Genomic DNA, 18,816 nt, shown 5'->3' with positions numbered 1-18,816 from the left:
TGTCACCAGGCTGTGTACAGATTCTGAACGCAGCCTGGTGACATCTGCATGCAGCCCTGGGAGAAACTACCCTAAAAGTATTAGTCTGTATTGTTTTAGAAAAAATGTCACATGTCCCTTTAAGAAAAAGTATTGGTAATTGGTATCGGCAAGTACCTGAGGGGAAAAACTTGTACTTGGTCTTGAAAAAGTGGTATCGGGACATCCCTACTTTACACATTTAGTGGAGTTAGATTAATAAAAGCTGATCTATGGTTGGCTGCAAGTAGAGCACTTCATAGCAGTAAGATATAAGACTTTTACAGGTTTAATAATGCATTATTTGACTACAATATTTAAGCTGCATATACACCCACTCACTGAGCTGCCCAAATGTTCCTCTTGGCAACAATCAGGTTAGCAACAAATCTGGCCAACATGTGTTAATGACCAAATCTGTCAAATATGAGCAGTGCAGTAGGGTCTTGACTGCCCATATGGTGCTGGAGCCAAAAAAAAGGTAACTTAAAAGCTGCATGCAAAAGCCAATAGAGCACAAAAAAATACCATCTTCTGGTTAGCAGTAGTTAGTCACATTTAACTGGATTTGCTCTGTAATACAGAAGATGTTTTGCGGTCATCAGTTTTCATGAGTTCCAGGAACATACCGCATTCATGCAAGCAGCCATAACTAACATAGGTGAATTAAATGAATTCTGAAGGTTAAAATATTTGGTGTGCTTTACCTTCATCTGTTCCCAACAGGAAGCATTAAATAAAACAAGAATATTAAACCACTGGACGTCTACATTATGGATAAGTGATAAGAATGCACCCAGATATTAAAGGCATACCCTGTTTAAAAGTCTGTTTCAGTAGTAATGGCTCCAGCGATGGGTCCAGTTCTTCCCCAACATTCTCCAGGAGAAGAGGAGTGCCAAACTGGATACAGTTCTCCAGAGTCCGCATGTAGTCTGAATCTGTTAATTTGATCACACTCAACTGGTTCTCCCTTTCTGAATTCTTAATCCATTTGTTAGCTTGGCTCTGGGGGTCAATCATCAAAGGCCTGAATGATAAAAAAAAAATTGAATGACATCTTTATGGAGAATAAATTCAATAACATTAAATTACTTTATTCTGGAAGCATTTGGTTTGCATTCAGGCTGTCTTATCTCCTGGTGGTTACATACCATCGCCTTGAATTGCTCACAATGACGCCATTGTCTATAGAGAAATTATCTGTTGGTAATCCAGCGATATTCCAGGCTCTGATTTTAATTGGGTCTCCAAGGATCTTACTCAAGGAAAAGTCTGCAGAGCAGGGGATCATTTTAGTCTGATAAAAGCAGAAAATATTTTAGAAATTTGAGAGAACTTCAAGGGCCAGTCCACCTAAAAATGTATACTTCATTATTGCGTGGGTATTGGTAAGCTTAGTCACAAAATGGCATGGCCGTATTATATCTTTACATACTTCAGTTGAAACATTACCCTACAAATGGGAGGAAGATGAGACTCCTTCACAATGGATGCGGCAGGTGGGTGGTTTGCCGCCCATTCTACCCAGGTCCGCCACGTCGCCGCCCAGAAAGGAAGGATACGACCCCATCGCTCCACACCATTACACCACGCTCTCCTTCTCACCTGCGTGTCAAAGCGAGTACTCACCCATTCACAGGTTAGTTCAATACCACACCCCCCCCGCCTTATCCCACCTCAGTCATTGCGCTAGGACGTGGCGCTTCGGTCTCTCCTTTTGTTTTTCATTTATAATAAGGGACCTTGTGCAATGCCTTTCAGCAATCAATAACATTTAAAGTAGTGGAAAATCAAAGTTGAATAATAGAAGTTTAAATCTTTTTGCGTGCTGAGGGGCATTAGAGGCAGTTCTTATGAAAGATACATTGTTAAATAAACAGATTTTTATAAAATGTCACCATTACATATAATATAATTAAAGCTGAACTCCAGGCGAACAGCAAAATACACAGATAAAATACATATAGGGGAGCTGTTTTACCTGCCAAATGTCCATCCAGCCCTAAATTTATACAGGTCTGCCACACAGCAAAGCTTGGGCAGGACAGGAGACCTGTTTTTTTCTGCTGTCGTTAAGTAGCATTTACAGGTCTTGTCCCACGACCCTCAGCCTGTGACTGGACAGAGGCAGCAGACTTATGAGCTCATCTCTCCGCCAATACTGCTCTCTTCACCTATCAGCATGCTCATTGTTAGCGCATGAGCAACACTGCCCAACTGATTAGCTGCTTGTGCTGCTTCTCTTTCTCCCAGTCTGCTGTAGAGGGACTGCCAGAGACTAATACTAGGTCAAGTTTAGGTGATGTATTAAAGGAGAACTATGGGGTTAAGGCTTTTCCCCAAAGTTCTCCTTAGGGTAACGGGAGGACACAAACTAGCGTCCTCCCATCACCCTAGGCTCAGTATACCTATACTGAGACGCCGCAGTATAACGCAAGCTTTTGCTCGCGGTATACTGAGACGCCGCAGCTGAAGCGGATCCCGACAATTGTGCTGGGATCCGCTCAGCTGCGTGCCTGACAGCTGGCTCTGCCTATCTAGAGGCAGAGAGCCGTGACAGGATCAAGAGGTGAGCGAACGCCGGTATGTGTTCGCTCACCTCCCGATCTACTGAGCCGACCTGTGACAGTCTCATTTTCACAGGTCGGCTAGAACTATGAGGTGAGTGAAAAGCACTCACCTTATAGTTCTCCTTTAATGCAGGGATGGGCAATCATGGCACTCCAGCCCATGAGGCATTGCAAGACTCTTACAGGCAAAGGCACGACTCCCAGAGCCACATGCTCTGGGAGTCATGCCTCCCAGAAATTGTAGTTTCAGCACAGCTAGAATGCCAAGGTTGCTTATCCCTGTATTCATGAATATAGAGCTAAATGAATGTGTGCCTATTATAGCTGCCTGAAGTTCAGCACTAAAAAATGATTAGCATATAAAGCTAACTGGCTAGTACCTAGTCACACAGGTCTATACAGATAACTCCTCACCTTGCACAGTTTGCTCCAGTCTTTAGTACATTCTTGCCGGAATCCAGCAGTGAAAGCTCCCAGGTAGGCAATGACACCAGCCGATACAAGGACATCCCCAGTCAGATTATCATAAACATTCTGCAGAGAGTCTGCAGCATTGGACCATCTGGAAATGATCAAATATGAGTGGAAAGGTATGAAGTTAAACTTTATGTTCCCCATTAGAGAACTGGTAAAGCCAGAAAGCATTCCATGTACTCCTAAGTGAGCTGAATTGTAAATGTAAAGTGTAAATGTATAGTTTTTTTCCAAATATTATCTTTGCTATTCAAGAGTTTCAGATACCTGGTTTTCTGTTATGCTGTACACCCCTGAATAGTATCTCTGGTTACACACAAACAGTCAAATGACTCACAGGAGGGATACTCCTTCTTTAATCTCCTTCTGTATACATGGTGCTCTCTAGATCTGTAGTTTGCAGAAACAGTTAACAAGTGCAGAGCTAGTGCTGGGCTTTCCTATTAGATGGCACTGCATGCTCAGAAAACACTGAAGCATGGGAAATCCCTGCATTAAATGTTTACTTGCATAATATTAACCACTTGCTGACCGGGGTGTTTACACCCCTTTCCTGTCCAGGCCATTTTTCAGTGTTCAGCGCTGCGGTACTTTGACTGACATTTATTCCGTCATGCAACGCTGTACTGAAATAAATTTTATACCATTTTTTGGGGACAGATAGAGCTTTCTTTTGGTGGTATATAATCATCACTGGGGTTTTTATTTTTTACTATATAATGAAAAAAGTACAAAAAAAAAAAAAAAACAGTTTTCCCTACGTTATGTTATAAAACAATTATTATTACCCAAATGTTTGGCAAAATATAAAAGACGGGGTCACGTCGGGTAAATAGACACCAAACATGTCAAGCTTTAAAATTGCGTGCGCCCGCGAACTCGCAAAAACTACCATACCCCAAATTGGCCATAGGCGACGCTTTAAAAGCTTTTACCGCCCATCAGTTTAGTGTTATCAGTGATTGATGGCTCTAAAATTATTGCTCTCACTGCGACGCTCACGGCCATATGCAACATGTGCGGCGTAATGGATGCAATCGTCGTTTTCGCACGTAGGTGCACTTGACGCATGTTTGCATGTGTATGTGGGTGCGGGGACTTAAATTATTTTTTTTTTTATTACCTTTATATGTGACTTTAAATTTTTTCATATTTTTTTATAAAACTAATTATTTTAAACCTTTTTTTTCACTTAGCTTTATTGCTATCACATAGGGGACTAACAAGCCCCCTTTGTGATAGCCAATTTTCAGTGTCAGGCCCTCTTTATGGAGACATCAAGGGTCTTTAAGACCCCTAATGTCACCTGGGGACCCCTAGAGAAGCTGATGAAGCAGAGACCGGCTTCACCAGCTTCTCTCCGGTTTCTGTACCGGAGAGTGACAGAGGAAGGCGGAAGTGATGTAATACACATCACTTCCTGCATTCCGAAGAGGAGGAGGAGATCAAACGGAGCTCGTGTACTGAGCTCCGTTTGATCTCCAGCCGCAGAGCTGCTGTGCTGGTCCCGGGCTCGCACCGGGCACAGCAGAGCTCGGGATCGCCAATGGCTGCAACGGAGGGGGGGGGGCCCACACGCATATTACAAGCGATCGGGCGTCTCTACAGACGCCCGAACGCTTGTATGTAAACAGCCATCGCTGGCTGTTTACATTCTAGGCTGATTTCCTGCTCGGCGGGCACGAGCGGGGCGGGATGGGACGTTTAGAAACGCCCACCCGCATTGAAGAAGCCACTGTCACATTACAACGGCCGGACAGCAGGTGGTTAATATTGTACAAATATTAAAATAATGGTAATGAATAGTTTATTAAAGAGGCTCTGTCATTACAATAAATACATAAAATAAAGTTCACCCTAAAAAGAAGATAGTTAATACTCATTTCTCCCACTGCCCATACCATCGATACCACCGTTGTGAACAGGAACCGCCAAAAGTATCTTCAGGACCAATACTTTCTGGAGTGTTGGATACCTAGTCTTTCACTGTGTTGTTTTGTTCCTCCCACCGGCCCTCACTTCACTAAAGGACACAGTAGTAACGTGGGGGCTCTAGGATGGAATCACTGGAGACAGCATTCATCACTCTTGCAGATGATTTCTCTTAGTGCATTACAGCAGAGACTTGTGGCCCATGCAGCGGGAGAGGTGAGTATTAATCTGCGTGAAGGACCTTATTTTTTAGTATTTATTTTATATTTATTTTAGTAACAAAGTCACTTTAATCTCTAAACTTTCAAAAAATGCCACCAAAACACTAACATTTCCCCGTCCAATAAATGAAGCAGAGATTGGGGTGCCGTGGGTTTTGGCTCTTACAGGTTCAAGCTTATTCATTTTCAGCATGGACATCATTATGTGCTCTAAGTCCTTACAGCTACTGCAGAAAATAGTTTGACATGGGGTAACAGCTCAGGCTTTGTTCAGCCATTGATAGTACTTGCAGTCCCCCCACAAGGTATATGTATGTATGTATGTATGTATGTATGTATGTATGTATGTATGTATGTAGGCTTAATCAATAATCATCTTTTTCTCCTTCACTGTGTAGATGAGATCTTGGAACTTGTGTTCCGAGCTGAGTACACCTGCTATGGCCTTTACAATAGGACAGGAAGGGTGTTACAGATAGGATTACCAGGTGAAAATAAAAGAAAACAAGCCTGAAAAGAAAAGCAACGCAGTCACTGCATCCAAGGACTGGTAGTCAGCAATATATTAATGGCTTGTTCTTGGCTTTAGATACACACTTTAAGATCAGGTTACTAGATAACGCAGCAAGGGAAATGTTGGAGGCAAAAGAACAAAGAAGTCTATTGTACAGATCTGAAAAGATGGCATAAGCTTGTAGGTAATACAAGCCACTACCCATAAATTAAACATTTTCTTTAGGTGAACTGACCCCGTAAAGACATTCAGAGGTGGAATGGATTTTAGAAAACCTATAGCTCTTGAGAAACAATTGCTAATATGATAAAGACCATGTGACATTTTAAAGTAAACCTTGCCTAAGAGAAAATATAGTGAGGAGCCATTGCTTGTCTCCATCTGAAAATACCAGTTGCCCCGCTGTTATGCTGAACATTTGGTTCCAGTGACAATGACCCATACGAAATATGCAGATGAAGATTAAGTCATAGTAAAGTAACATTTGCAGAATGCAAAGTAAGCAGGTGCAGCTTCTATGTTTAATTCAGAAAGATTATGAATATTAATCTCCAACCTCACCTGTGTTTCTCTCCACCAAGTCCCCCTATTAACTTCTCTGCACGTACTAGCTTTTTAGCACATAAATCCACTTGGAATTCCAGCTGGGCTTTCTCCTCTGTTTTCTCCCGAAACGTGGCTTTCAGGGCGGCTAAGCTATCCTCTACCTCTTTTAGCTCTGCCCTCTTCTGGTTCAGCACTGTCATAGTCTCTGCCAGAGACTGCTCAGCCTCCAGCAACCGAGCTTTCTTGGGAGCTACCACCTGAGAAATCAAACAGGATAAGTACACCAAGTATTACACATTGTAGATCATTTTCACCCACTGGGAGGATATCAAGATTCGGTAAAGAGCTGGAAGGTGATTGAAAATGCTCACATCCTCCCAATATGTCGGGTGGTTGTAGACTCTATTTAAATTAATACTTTTATATATTTAAATAAATCTCACTGGTCTCTAGTGAATGGGTACGTAGCATCACTTTCTGTTCTATTTTTAGGAACAAGTAGGGGTGTTTCACATTGTGTGATCACTTGCATTTCTATTTTTAATTCAAATACTATAAGGATTGGTTTTCATCTGAACTAAGCCCCGCTTTAATTGGCTCACTGTGTTTTTAAATACTTATTGTACTACCCCCCCATGTTCACTGTCTGTTAGTCACTTCCACTCTATATTGGGTCTTTGTCCTTCTCCTTCAGCTGGCACCTTCTTGTGCTGTCCATGCTCCTCTTATTGGCTTCTCTCAGTTTTCACCTGTATTGTTCCTTGTGTTTGTTTCCTGTGCATCTCCTGTCACCAAGGAGGCCACCTGTTGTCTGCAAGCAGGTAATCCTTGATGCAAAATTGCCATCAATACTATTGGCTTTGGTGAAGGCCAAGAGCACCTCTGTCTTCTGCCAAGAGTGAGACTTTTGTCATCCAGACTGCTGTCTTGTCTTTTATTTATTAGGCCATTCTATTTTCTATGCTCCTAGCTAATATCTGTACCAAGTCAGTCTGCTCTTCAACGGAACTTCTGGCTTTCGACTCTCAACTTTCTTTTCAGGCACTGATACCAGCTTACAACTATGTATCTATCAGCTGTGTTCCATGAACCAGTGCTAGGGGTAGCCAAACCTCACTGACCCTATCTGCAGTCCCCTGATGGTCAGTACAGATAGAAAACACATCAGTGTACCATTACTATGCTAAAGTTGTGTCCATAGAATACCTTTGCAATTCTATCATAGACTTCCATGGCGAGAATCCACCTGCACAATCCTTCAGCTGCAGAGGAAGCTTTCACCACCTTAGCTGGATCAAAGTCAGAATTGGTGGCGAATTCACTACGGATCTTTTGCATCACTGATACCTGCACACACACAAATAATAAACTCATCTGGTTCTTTCCAGCAAAAAAAATAAAATGTGTAACTTATTGGCAGTAACTATCAAATAACTAATACAAGTTTAAAAATGAAAAAGCATCTCCACATTGCAAATATTGTTTTTATTTACTGTACCATTTCTGTGCTTTTTTTTTTTATATATATATAGATATAGATATATCTATATCTATATATATATATAGATATACAGATATAGATATATATCGATATATCTATATCTATATATATATACATACAGTATATATTCTTTGGATGTGGTGGGTGTGGTTCTGAATTTTACAGAAGATAGGTGGGAGGGCAGATAACACCATTTGAGGTTTTAGCTCAGTGCACATGAAGTTATAAGAATGCTAACAGGGCTATTCACAAAAGGGTGAAGAGTTTGGAGAAGGCAGGAGAAGTGAACAATCTAGGACAACATAGCTTATTTTGGAAACATTCTCCAATTCAGCTCACTTTCCAGTTCAGCCATGTTGTCCTAGATTGTTCACTTCTCCTGCCTTCTCCAAACTCTTCACCTTTTTATGAATAGCCATGTAAGTTTCTTCCAAGATCAACAAGAATTTTGCTGTAGATGCAAAAATAGTACTTAACTTAAAAAAACCGAACACAGTCATCACATCTAAATACTGGCAAGCTGCAATATATTACATTTTTATTCTTGGCTTGGGTTAAGATATACTTCAAGACTTAGGTAGAGTCAATGCAGTAGCTAATCTAGCCCACCTTTAATAGCTAATTTACTCATTTCAAATAGTACAAAATGAAGAGCAGGGCAATGGCACCCTAGAGAAACATAAAACGTTATTTTTCTTCCACTAACATATTATGGTAACTTATTTAAACTTACCGGAATGTTATCTTTGTCATATTCTCGCAGGTCTTTTAGAAAATTCATATCTCCCAGAAGCTTCTTACTGGGTCCCCAGTAATCAAAGACCTGCAAAGATCGCAGTATACAGGTATTAAGCTTTCTGGCCCTGTGTTTTTAGTATTTTCTAGGTGACATTGCAATTGAATTTCCCTCAGGGTCATCAGTCACACACATATTAAAAAATTCTACTAATATACAGTAAATGAATGCTGGCTGCAACATTCAACCGCTCTTACCTACAGAAAAAAATTACTTTATAGCAAATTAAAATCCCATTAAAGGATATAATAGAATTTACCTTCAATCTAGAGATTTCCTACACAGTATTTTTTTCTGCTACTAGATGTCCTTAGTCTGACGACTACCATCATTCAACCCACATACTCTGAACCCAGGTCATCCTAGAGCTACCCTAGCCTGAGACTTAACAGTGAAAGGAGAAGCAGCACAGTGATCAGCTCTTCTCCCTGTAAATCTGCTTTCGCATTCTGTCAGCGTGCTTCTTGCCAGCACATAAACTGATTGGCTTCTTATGCTGCTGCTTCCTCTCACACTCCAGCCCTGCTGTATTTAGACTGCAAGAGGCTGATACCAGGTCAACTTCCAGTACTTACAATGCTTGCAATAAAAAAAAATACATTTAGAGATGTATTAATGATTACAGAGCGAATATGTGCCTTTTATATCTGCCTAGAGTTGTCACGAAAAATCAGTTCCTTTAAGACCATAGCCTAGGATTGATTTTCCCTTTTAAGTTTTAAATTCAATATGGGAGAACAAAAATGAGAATTTAGGTGCTATAAACAACAAGTACAGCTCTTCCCTCAGACAATTTTCTTGATAGTACGATGTGCAAATGCATTGACGCAAACACAACAGACACATTTACCTTCTGCCCAGTCCCAGCAGGATCATTTATTTTCTCTGGCTTGATCTCTTTCATGACACAAATAGCTTCCATGACGAGTTTTACACCCGAAGGCGGATTCTTCATTGTTTTTACAATTGTGATATCTGATGGCTAAAATTATACATCTATGTCAAGTTCATCAGCAACTTTAAAAAGTAAGCAATGGCAGATCCAACATTTCAGTCCTCGCTGGATCCCTTTAAGGCCCCATTCACATCTGAGCGTTTTGTAGCTCAAATGCCTAAGTGCTACAACACTCAATAGGACGAATCCCATTGTTTTAAATGGCCCCTGTTCACATCTGAGCGTTCTGTCCATGTAACAAAACACCTGTATCTCAAAAAAGTACAATAGACTTCAGCAGAAGTGACGAAAAAAAAACATGTGAAAATGGCAGTAACACACATTTTAAAGCATTTGTTACCTAGTAACTAGCTCAAGCCTGAAATGAGCAAAAAAATGTCTTATCAAATGCTCAAAAAGCCCAACGTAAAAACGCCCTAAGGCCAGGTTCACACCTGTACTACACCCGGGACGCGCGTCCCGTGATCGTGCAGCCCTGTACAATGCAGGCAGCGATTGCCGTGCGGCCCCATCGATTTCAATGGGGTGACATCCGCGCGGCAATCGCAGAAAAAAAGTACAACTACCTTCTTTTTGCGATACAGGACGCGTGGCTGTTTTAGCCATGATCGTGTTCGGAAGCACAGGCGGGATCCGCCAGGCGCAACTGGGGTGCCATTAGAAAATAATGGCAACCACAGCACGCTCGGTTCATGACTTGGCGACTCCTGACCGTGCGGCAATCCACGCGGAATCGTGCACGATTGTGCGCGGTGAGGTGTCGCCTAGGTGGGAACCGAGTCTAACATAAACTTTGATGCACTAGATAACAAATGATTATAAGCAACTGTCAGCTTTGCAGTGTCCTGAAAACTAGTGCACGAGGCTATGGAAGCTCACTCCAAAGTTCAGAGTTGTCAGTTTTCAGATCTGACTGCCTGAATAGTAGGTTGCAAATGGCCTGGTTACATATTTCCTCACCAGACACAGCTTCAAGAATTCTACGCATCTTGCATCATTTAAAAAAATGGGAAATCTAAACAACCTACATAATATATTACAAAGCCATATATGCAGTCTCTGTCCTAAAGTCCCAAGCTTCCCATTATTGTAAACTCTTACCTTAAGAGTGTTAAGAGCAGACATGGCGGCCTCTAAGGCTGGTATGGCCTCTGCAAGGTCGCTCTCACACTCATTTTTCAAGGCCTGGGCTTCGCTGGCTTTCTGGGTGGCAGCTTCTTCATCTGTTCGAACTATTTTACTCTTTGCTTCCACCTGTGCTGACTCTTTTTCTATAACCTATACAGGTTAAAAAGTCCGGGTTAGCAGCTTTAAGAAGACATGAAACATCGTAACTTATTCCGAATCCTCCAAGATTAAAACCCTTAACTCCTATGCTGAAAGCCTCTGCTTTAAGTGCATATAGGTCCAGCATCAAAATCTAACTCTCCAGTGCCATAAGAAACTGCTTTGATACATAGTGAATTCCACACACGTCTTATAACATTGGTTTATTCCCTTTCTCTTTTCATTGCAATACTTCCCAATTGTCCATTTGAAGGGACTGTCTCTCACTTGGAACCAAATCCCTCTGTCCCTCTTTCTTTCTCAGTTGTCCCTCTTTTTTGGTCTGAAGTACAGATATCTATGAAAAGATTCTATTTATCTACCAAATATGTTTTTCTCAATAAAATACTTAAAGTGACAATAAACCCTCAGATTTTTTAACATAAAACAATACTGTAATTTGCGCCTTACTGTAATCCATGGTAGTTTCCCTTCTCTTTGCTGCTCTTCCTTTTAAATCTGTATCTGTTCTCATGCTGGGCAGAACTTCTGTTTTGCAGCAGACTGCCTTGTCTCAGGAATGGATACACGGTGTCTGTGTATAGGTTTGTATAGGCTTGTAACCTGAGCCAGCACTACAGGAAGAGGCCCTGAGCTGAAAAGGGAAGTTCTCCCCAAGCATGAGAAGACATGAGGATTTAAAAGGAAGAGCAGCAAAGAGAAGGGAAACTACCATGGATTACAGTAAGGAACACATTACTGTACTGTTTTATGTTAAAAAATCTGAGGGTTTAATGTCACTTTAATCCTTTCTTGTAATTATCTTTCTTATCATTGCAAAAAGTCAGTATAAAAGGAAAGTAATGGTGAAAAAAACATTTTGGTTCAACTAATCATTTTTGGCATATAAATTCTTAATGGTCTGCATAACTGGGCAGTGACAGTGGTATGTCCATTCCCTAAATACATTATGCTGGAAGGTGTCCTACTTTCTCGTCTCAGAAAGTTGGAAAGTATGCATTGCAGTTGTTAGATATGTATTAACCTTCATCATTTCAGCGTTTTCTATTTTGGCTTCTTCCAGTTTGGGCTGTAATTCCACCAGTTCCTTCTTCATATCTCCAACCTAAATAAAGTACACATATTAATAATCCACAATAATATTCAATTAATGTTACTATTGAGGGTAAGCTTATAAGTAAGGCACTTGGATCAAGCTGTGACATATAATATAAAATAAGAAGATGCAGCTGGGCAGCAACTATATGTCTATGAATCAGTAGCCTCCAGCATCACTATAATTGTTGCTTCCTACAACTGACCTTTACAAGAATCATTATTACCCATATGCACGGACTTCCTATTTCAAATGAGAGAGCCATAGAGATACTTTGTGAATTGCTCTCTGTTAGATGTGGGCAGACCAAAGGGGTGATGCGTTAGTATTTTAAGTATTTCATATGATATGTACATTTATGAAGAGGCTGCTATTTGCTATGCAATTTGTATATTACATACATTTACATGGCTAGATTCATGGTAAAGTAGCACAAACAAACCAACAGGCAGTAAGCTTATACTTCAGACCACTGTTGGGGGGGGGGGGCCTTCATGGTTTCTTGCACCGGGGCCCTGAAGGTTCTAGTTACGCCACTGCTTCAGACTCACTAACATGCTGCTAGAATAGTATATTGCACATTATTTCATTCTCACCTGGGATTCAGCAAAGGCCAATTTATCTAAACCATTAGTGTATCTCTTTTTTGCCTTCATCACTGTGTCCCGATTATGGGAGAGCAGCTGACGGAAAGCAGCGATCAACTCCAGGTAGGAGGTGGGAGTCACATAATTATGTCTCCCCAGTTCTCTCAAAAACCTGTGAATGGAAGAAGATATTTCAACTACAATTAGCAATAAAAGAAAACAGTTATGATATTAAATTACCATAATTTTCAAAGGGGATTTCCAGATTAAAATAAAATACCACACCCTCTTCTAAACTTTTATTGTAGTAGCCTGGAAAGATGTCTTCCTATCATAGTGTTTTTTGTTATTTACAGTTTACATTTAATTAACTATATCTCTGTACATACTATAAATATAACATGGCCATAGATGATTATGTCTGAATGGATGAGCTGCACTATATCAGGCTTCCCCGACAGAGTGCATTGTTGGGGAAGTCTGGAGTAACAGCTCTAAGTCTCTTCAGAGTATGTCCCTGACCCCCCTCAAGGAGTTGGTCCCTGTGCTGAGAGAAGTATAAGGTCTGCCATTGCTGACCTCCTAAGAATACAAGTCACTGACCCAGAACCAGCATGCAGATTAGAATATCAGATTGAAGTCAGGATTTCTGATCTGCCTACTCGTTCCAGGTCAGGGACTTAAAGTCTTTATTGGATCTGCATGACAGCCAGACAACTCACATTTTCAGAAGAAACGGTTATCGATAGTAGCTTTCACATTCTCTCACTAAAGTAACAAAACGAAGGGCCGATATAATTCGATGATCAAACATTTTTGCAATATTATTTTATAAAAATTAAAAAAATGTTGATAAAGGTCTTTGTACCCGCTTAGAATTTGGCAAAATATTAAAAACGTAAATGATTACTTCTCTGATAGTACTATGGCTGATGTGTGGAAGTATTTACAGATTGGAACCACTTCCTGGCGCACCATACTGGTCATTTCCAACGTCTCCAAAAACTTGACAGCCACCCGCTCAAGGGCATCCTCTGGCCATGGCTAGGATACAAGAGATTGAGTTAAGGACGATCACTGGATTTCTCACTCCAGTTTCAGTCTGAATATAAAATGTTTTCTCTCCATAATGAAAAGTTTAGTGAATGAATAAACAAGGGATTAGACAACAAGGCTACAATGTCAAAAAAGGAGCTGTTGATAAGTGCTCATCAGAAGAGCTTATCAGAAGAGCACAAAGACTGAAAAAACAAAAAGGGTGAACATAAGAAGAACCAGATAAGGTTACACTTTGTACCAACATTGGGGAGTGTTACAGACTTAGATTTCTAACATTAATTTCATTGTTCATCAAATTTTCTATTGAGGATAGACTCAAAACATTATAGTATCAAGCAAGGGACTTGATGAAGATGGATATTGCCATGAAACTGGATTTTATAAGGTAGAGAGATACAGGTATATCAGTTGAGCCAGGTTTCCCCCTTGGTGTGATGGTTTAAAGGGCATATGCCATGTATCAAAAATGAGTTTATTCATAAATGAACAAGGTAATTAAATGACATAGTTAAAACAACAAGAAGTAGCGTGCAAATGACAGTACCAGACTAAAAAAAAAAAAAGCCTGCAGAAATCCACAGAAACCAGTTACATGGCACCTGAGTGGCCAAAGTTCATGGACTGCCACGTGAGGCAGTGGAAATTTACATAGGGATTTTTAGCAAGGGTTCTGACAGCCAAGCATAATAGAGGGGACAGGGAATCTAAGCTTAAGTAGCATAGGAAGTACACTATAAAAAGAACCTGAATAGGAAAATTGTTGGGTTTACTTGTTGGAAAGGGAAGATGGTCAGTAGGCTTTTTTTTAATGAACTTAATGTAAGGGCTAATTATATCTAAACCGTCCCCTTATCAACATTTCAGTGCAGTATCACAGAAAAAATAACATTGGGTGAAAGTATTAATTGTTCTGTGGGTCCATCTTTTGGCTCTAAATGTCATGAGATGCATAAAAATTGAAACCTGCAGCACTCCTGTATGGCTCCCCTTTGTACTTTGCATGCAACTGTAGAAATATCTGAGTCATATAAAAATAAATAAAACCTGGCATCCCTTGTTACTTACAGACATGAAACTGCCTTTCAGTTACTAGATATAACAATATATACATATATGCATATAACAAGTATATGATCTGCAGTACTAATAAGAAAATACCATTTACTAGCGATCCTGGGACTGTAAGAACTTTCAGAGCTCCGTTCCTTCATCTTCAGTGTGAAGCAATGCCAACAGCTAATTGTGGTGGTTGCTGGGTATGTCAGGGGAGCTCATTTACACATTAAAGGCTTTAGGGAAGCTAATCATGTGGAAAAAATTTTTACTACAATATATTTGCATATACGGTATTTACTCTGTGGCCATGTTAATGCATATTACATTTCTCGGATGATTCTAGAGCTCTTTTTTAACCTTTTCAAACTATGTCATAGGCTTTCGGTGTAGGTAAAGAGTGTAGATTGAGCCCAAGCATGCAAAATACACAGATAGAAAGATAGACATATGAACATAGATAGAAAAAAAGATAGATGATAGATTGATAGATAGATAGATAGATAGATAGATAGATACAAATCCACCCCAGTAGGAATCCCTTTCGCATTATCATAACACAACATGCATAACGATACAGTCTCAGTACCTACCTGGAACCAGTCAATAGTGCAGCAGTTGATAAGAGAAGGAAATTGCCGCAGGCGATTGCGAAATGCATCTCCAATGGGGCTGAAGGCAACTACAATGTGGAGATTTTCCTTGCAGCGGTTCACAAAGAAAGCGAATAAAGCCAGAGGACTGAGCTCAACATTTTTATTCCCTGCTTGTGCTGCTGGGCGAACTCCCTGTCATAAAGCATGAATCAAAATAGCAATATGAACAATATATTCTAAATATATTGAGTATACAGACAACAAATGGTTTGTTCCATCAAAAGTGAAAATTATTATCAGGGTCAAACACAGGACTTTAGCAAGTGGGATTTCACATCCGTGCATTGCAGCTTAGTGCATTTTTAAAATATAGGGCATGCTACATTTTTTGAGGTTATATGTTTAACATATATTGCAAGGCTATAGTCCGGTCATGCTCACTGGTGAAATTTTTGACTGACTGGTGAGACACCGCCAAATTTTTCAAGCCCTGTGCATTAAGCAGGCCAACTAAAATTAATGGGGGAAAAAACATAAAAAGACAAGTATAATGCAGTGTTTGTGCACTTCTTATACATTAGCACCATGGAGAAATGGTATTTTGAAAGTTTCTTGTTGACTTTACATAAAAAACACATATAAGCACCAGGGCCAGATTTGTACTCCCTGCTCCCCTAGGCCAATTGTGTCATCCCCCCACTCAACCAACTAGCCCACTCAACCAACTACCCCACTCAACCAACTAGCCTTAGTATCACACTAACAAGAAGAGATATCTTACACTCAAGACACTGAGAGGAAATTTATCAAAACTGGAGCAGACAAAATCTGAAGCAGTTGCCCGAGGCAACCAATCAGCATCTCTCTTTCATTTTAAAAACTCACCTGAACAAACTAGTGTAGAGAGGAGAGAAGCTAGTGAGGGACGGCTAAAAGGGACAGTTTGTCCACATTGTGTGAACCCACCTGGAGCTAACCAACAGAAGGGTAAGGAAAACTGTAACCCTGTTCTATCAGAACTTTCGCCATAGATGTATCAACCTAGAATGGTTAAAATACGTAGACAAAATAATTGTCCACTAACAAAGATCCACGTCTGTACAGAGACAATAATGAGGACCAAGCTACAATGCATTAGATGGCAGGGTAGCAGTCTGGACCTCCTTATACACAGGGATGTGTTATTGACAGTTCATAATATGATGGGTTGGTTGCTGTGTGCCGGCCCCTGCAGTGCTGCCACTCTAGGCAATGGCTATGGTGTGTCATTGTATTTTTTAAGTGTGAAAGGTGCTGATTACTAAAACCATAATAGACCCAACAATCTCCTCCCCATCCCCTTGGCACTACATTTTCTTTGTTTCACCTCCATAATTTCCTGCTTTTCATCTGCAGCAAAAAGGTTAGGAACCTCCCCAGTGTTGAGCAGACTGTCCACATCTTCCAGAAAGGCCTCTGTTTTAATCTGTGTGTCTGTAATAAGAAACACGGTCTTCTGTCCTTTCACGCCTACATTCCTCAGCAGACCCTGGAATGAGGGAACAGAATGAAAGTCAAAGGATACAGTTGGCATTTAATGATTTTGTCTCGAGGTTTATGTTTTTTAACAACCCCTTTTCATCTGTTCTTTCCTATTTGTAAACATAAGGCCTTACAAAACTCCCCAGATTAGAATCCTAAAAATTTTAGAACAACCAATGCAAATGATGACAATGATGTATATAACAAGGGACGTGGAAAGGTTTTGTAACAAAATGATAATTTCTCAAGCTTTTTATTTCATATAGAACCTAATTCGGGGTTCCCTTTTAATATAACAGATGTAACGAAGAACTTCAGTGTCCACAAAAACATATATAAGCACTTAATATCTTTATCCCAGTTTCTTTTTTTATAAATTCTTTATTTTTTCAATTTTTTAAAGCTTACACCGTACATAAAAGGAAAGTGCAGGAAAAGGAAAAGGGTATACATATACAATCTTGCAAGTATAGACCAACACGGACATTTCAAACTGTCAAATAAAAAACAAACAACTAATTGTTTAGCCATACTGGCACCTGAGGTTAGAGAAGAAAAGGGGAGGCAGCTTTCTGGTTCGTGTGGTAGAACTGAAAATGGGTAGTCAGGTGTTTATGCCGGCTGCGCTGTCATTTAAGGCGTCTGATGTAATTGACTGGCCCGTGTCTTATTGGTAAGTGCTCTCTTTATCAATTGCAAAGAGGAATTAAAGAAAAAATGAAAGGACAGCCGACGTAGCACCCCGCTGATTGTATGCGGGCATTAATATAGTGGAGAGCACACATGTATACATAGTACCCACTTATATGTTGGGTTATTAAATAAATATCGGGGATGGTTGGGTGAGGAAGAGACCAAGTGGTTTATTAATGATTATCAATAATACCCCAGGTCTGTGTAGGAGAGTGAGGGAGGGAGTCAGGAGAAAGAATTTTTGGCCCATGTGGCTAAATGTGATTTTATATGTGAGAGTAATGGGGGAAAATATCCCAGTTTCTAACCACAGGAGGACTATTGATATTCGGATGAGCTAAACATCTTTAAGCCCAAACCCAGGGGGATTTTTAAAGAAAATGGTCCCCCGCCATGACATCCAGCGTCATTCAACCTAGAAGACTGAGGACATACTGTGAGTGCATGGAGCCACCCCCTGTGGGTAATGCAATGTAATCAGTGTAATAATGTAGAGAATGGCATTGGTATAATCTATCATCAGTGCTCTCTGCATTACAGAGAACCAGTCACTGCTGGAGAAAAAGGAAAAGGACCCTGCACATCATGTGTGCAGCCTGAAGACCCCTGGAAAAGGTTAATATATAAATAAAAGTATAAAACCTCTGGTAAAGTGGGAATATGCCGCCGGGGAGGGAGCCCACAGTTTGGTTTTAACACAACACATTAAATATTTTGATGTCTATGCCAACGGTGCTCTGAGATCATAGACAGAAATTCTTGTTTTTTCCCTGACTTTACCATTGCAGCACAATGACTGACATATGAAGCACAGGAAGGACACGTCCTATTGGTTCATAGCAACAGAGGTTTTTTTCCACATGTGCAAAACTTTTACAATCATGGAAACTTTATAAACAGTGGGGTTTTTGTTTTACATCTTCCATGTGCAATAGGTTTGGGTTCGTACAGCATTTAGGCCCAATCTACCACTGGATTACCATAAACAATACAATTATTAATATTATATCACACTGCAAAACTTATAAAGTGAAGTGAGGAACAGTTATGCCAGTGCATGTACCTTCAGATCTTCCCTCCATTCATTCATGCCATAGCTTTTGGAGATCTCAGGCTGGAAAATGCTCATCTTTGCCATAGATGTGGCCAAACGAGTCAGCGATTGCCGTCCACTGCCTCCGACTCCAACCAGCAAGGCATTGCCACCTGGCTGCTTCAATATGCGGCAAATACGGGATAAGTGTTTAAGTACATATCTGTTACAGAAATATATAGGACAATTGTATTTTGTTCATTGATAGCAATTCATATAACACGGTACACCATGCTGTACATATAGAAAGATGATGTCCATTGCTTGACTATAATATTTCCATATGTTATGGGGAGTGGTG

General features: G+C 40.3%; 1 protein-coding gene across 1 annotated transcript in view; it reads right to left on the bottom strand.

Annotated features, from left to right (window-relative positions):
* DNAH12 (dynein axonemal heavy chain 12) overlaps positions 1 to 18,816 on the bottom strand; it is a 98,556-nt gene that overhangs the window by 24,930 nt on the left and 54,810 nt on the right. Inside the window, 14 exon segments of the mRNA XM_018556271.1 lie at positions 834 to 1,048; positions 1,173 to 1,318; positions 3,006 to 3,153; positions 6,294 to 6,535; positions 7,485 to 7,625; positions 8,513 to 8,602; positions 9,426 to 9,557; positions 10,632 to 10,808; positions 11,842 to 11,922; positions 12,510 to 12,672; positions 13,411 to 13,544; positions 15,206 to 15,400; positions 16,575 to 16,736; positions 18,486 to 18,678. Coding sequence (XP_018411773.1) covers positions 834 to 1,048; positions 1,173 to 1,318; positions 3,006 to 3,153; positions 6,294 to 6,535; positions 7,485 to 7,625; positions 8,513 to 8,602; positions 9,426 to 9,557; positions 10,632 to 10,808; positions 11,842 to 11,922; positions 12,510 to 12,672; positions 13,411 to 13,544; positions 15,206 to 15,400; positions 16,575 to 16,736; positions 18,486 to 18,678 — 2,219 coding nt within the window.

Source organism: Nanorana parkeri, unplaced genomic scaffold (genome assembly GCF_000935625.1).
Source record: "Nanorana parkeri isolate BGI_ZX_2015 unplaced genomic scaffold, ASM93562v1 scaffold231, whole genome shotgun sequence".
NCBI lineage: Eukaryota > Metazoa > Chordata > Amphibia > Anura > Dicroglossidae > Nanorana > Nanorana parkeri.
Note: the sequence above shows the minus strand (reverse complement) of the source record. Positions and strands in the feature narration are given on the sequence as shown.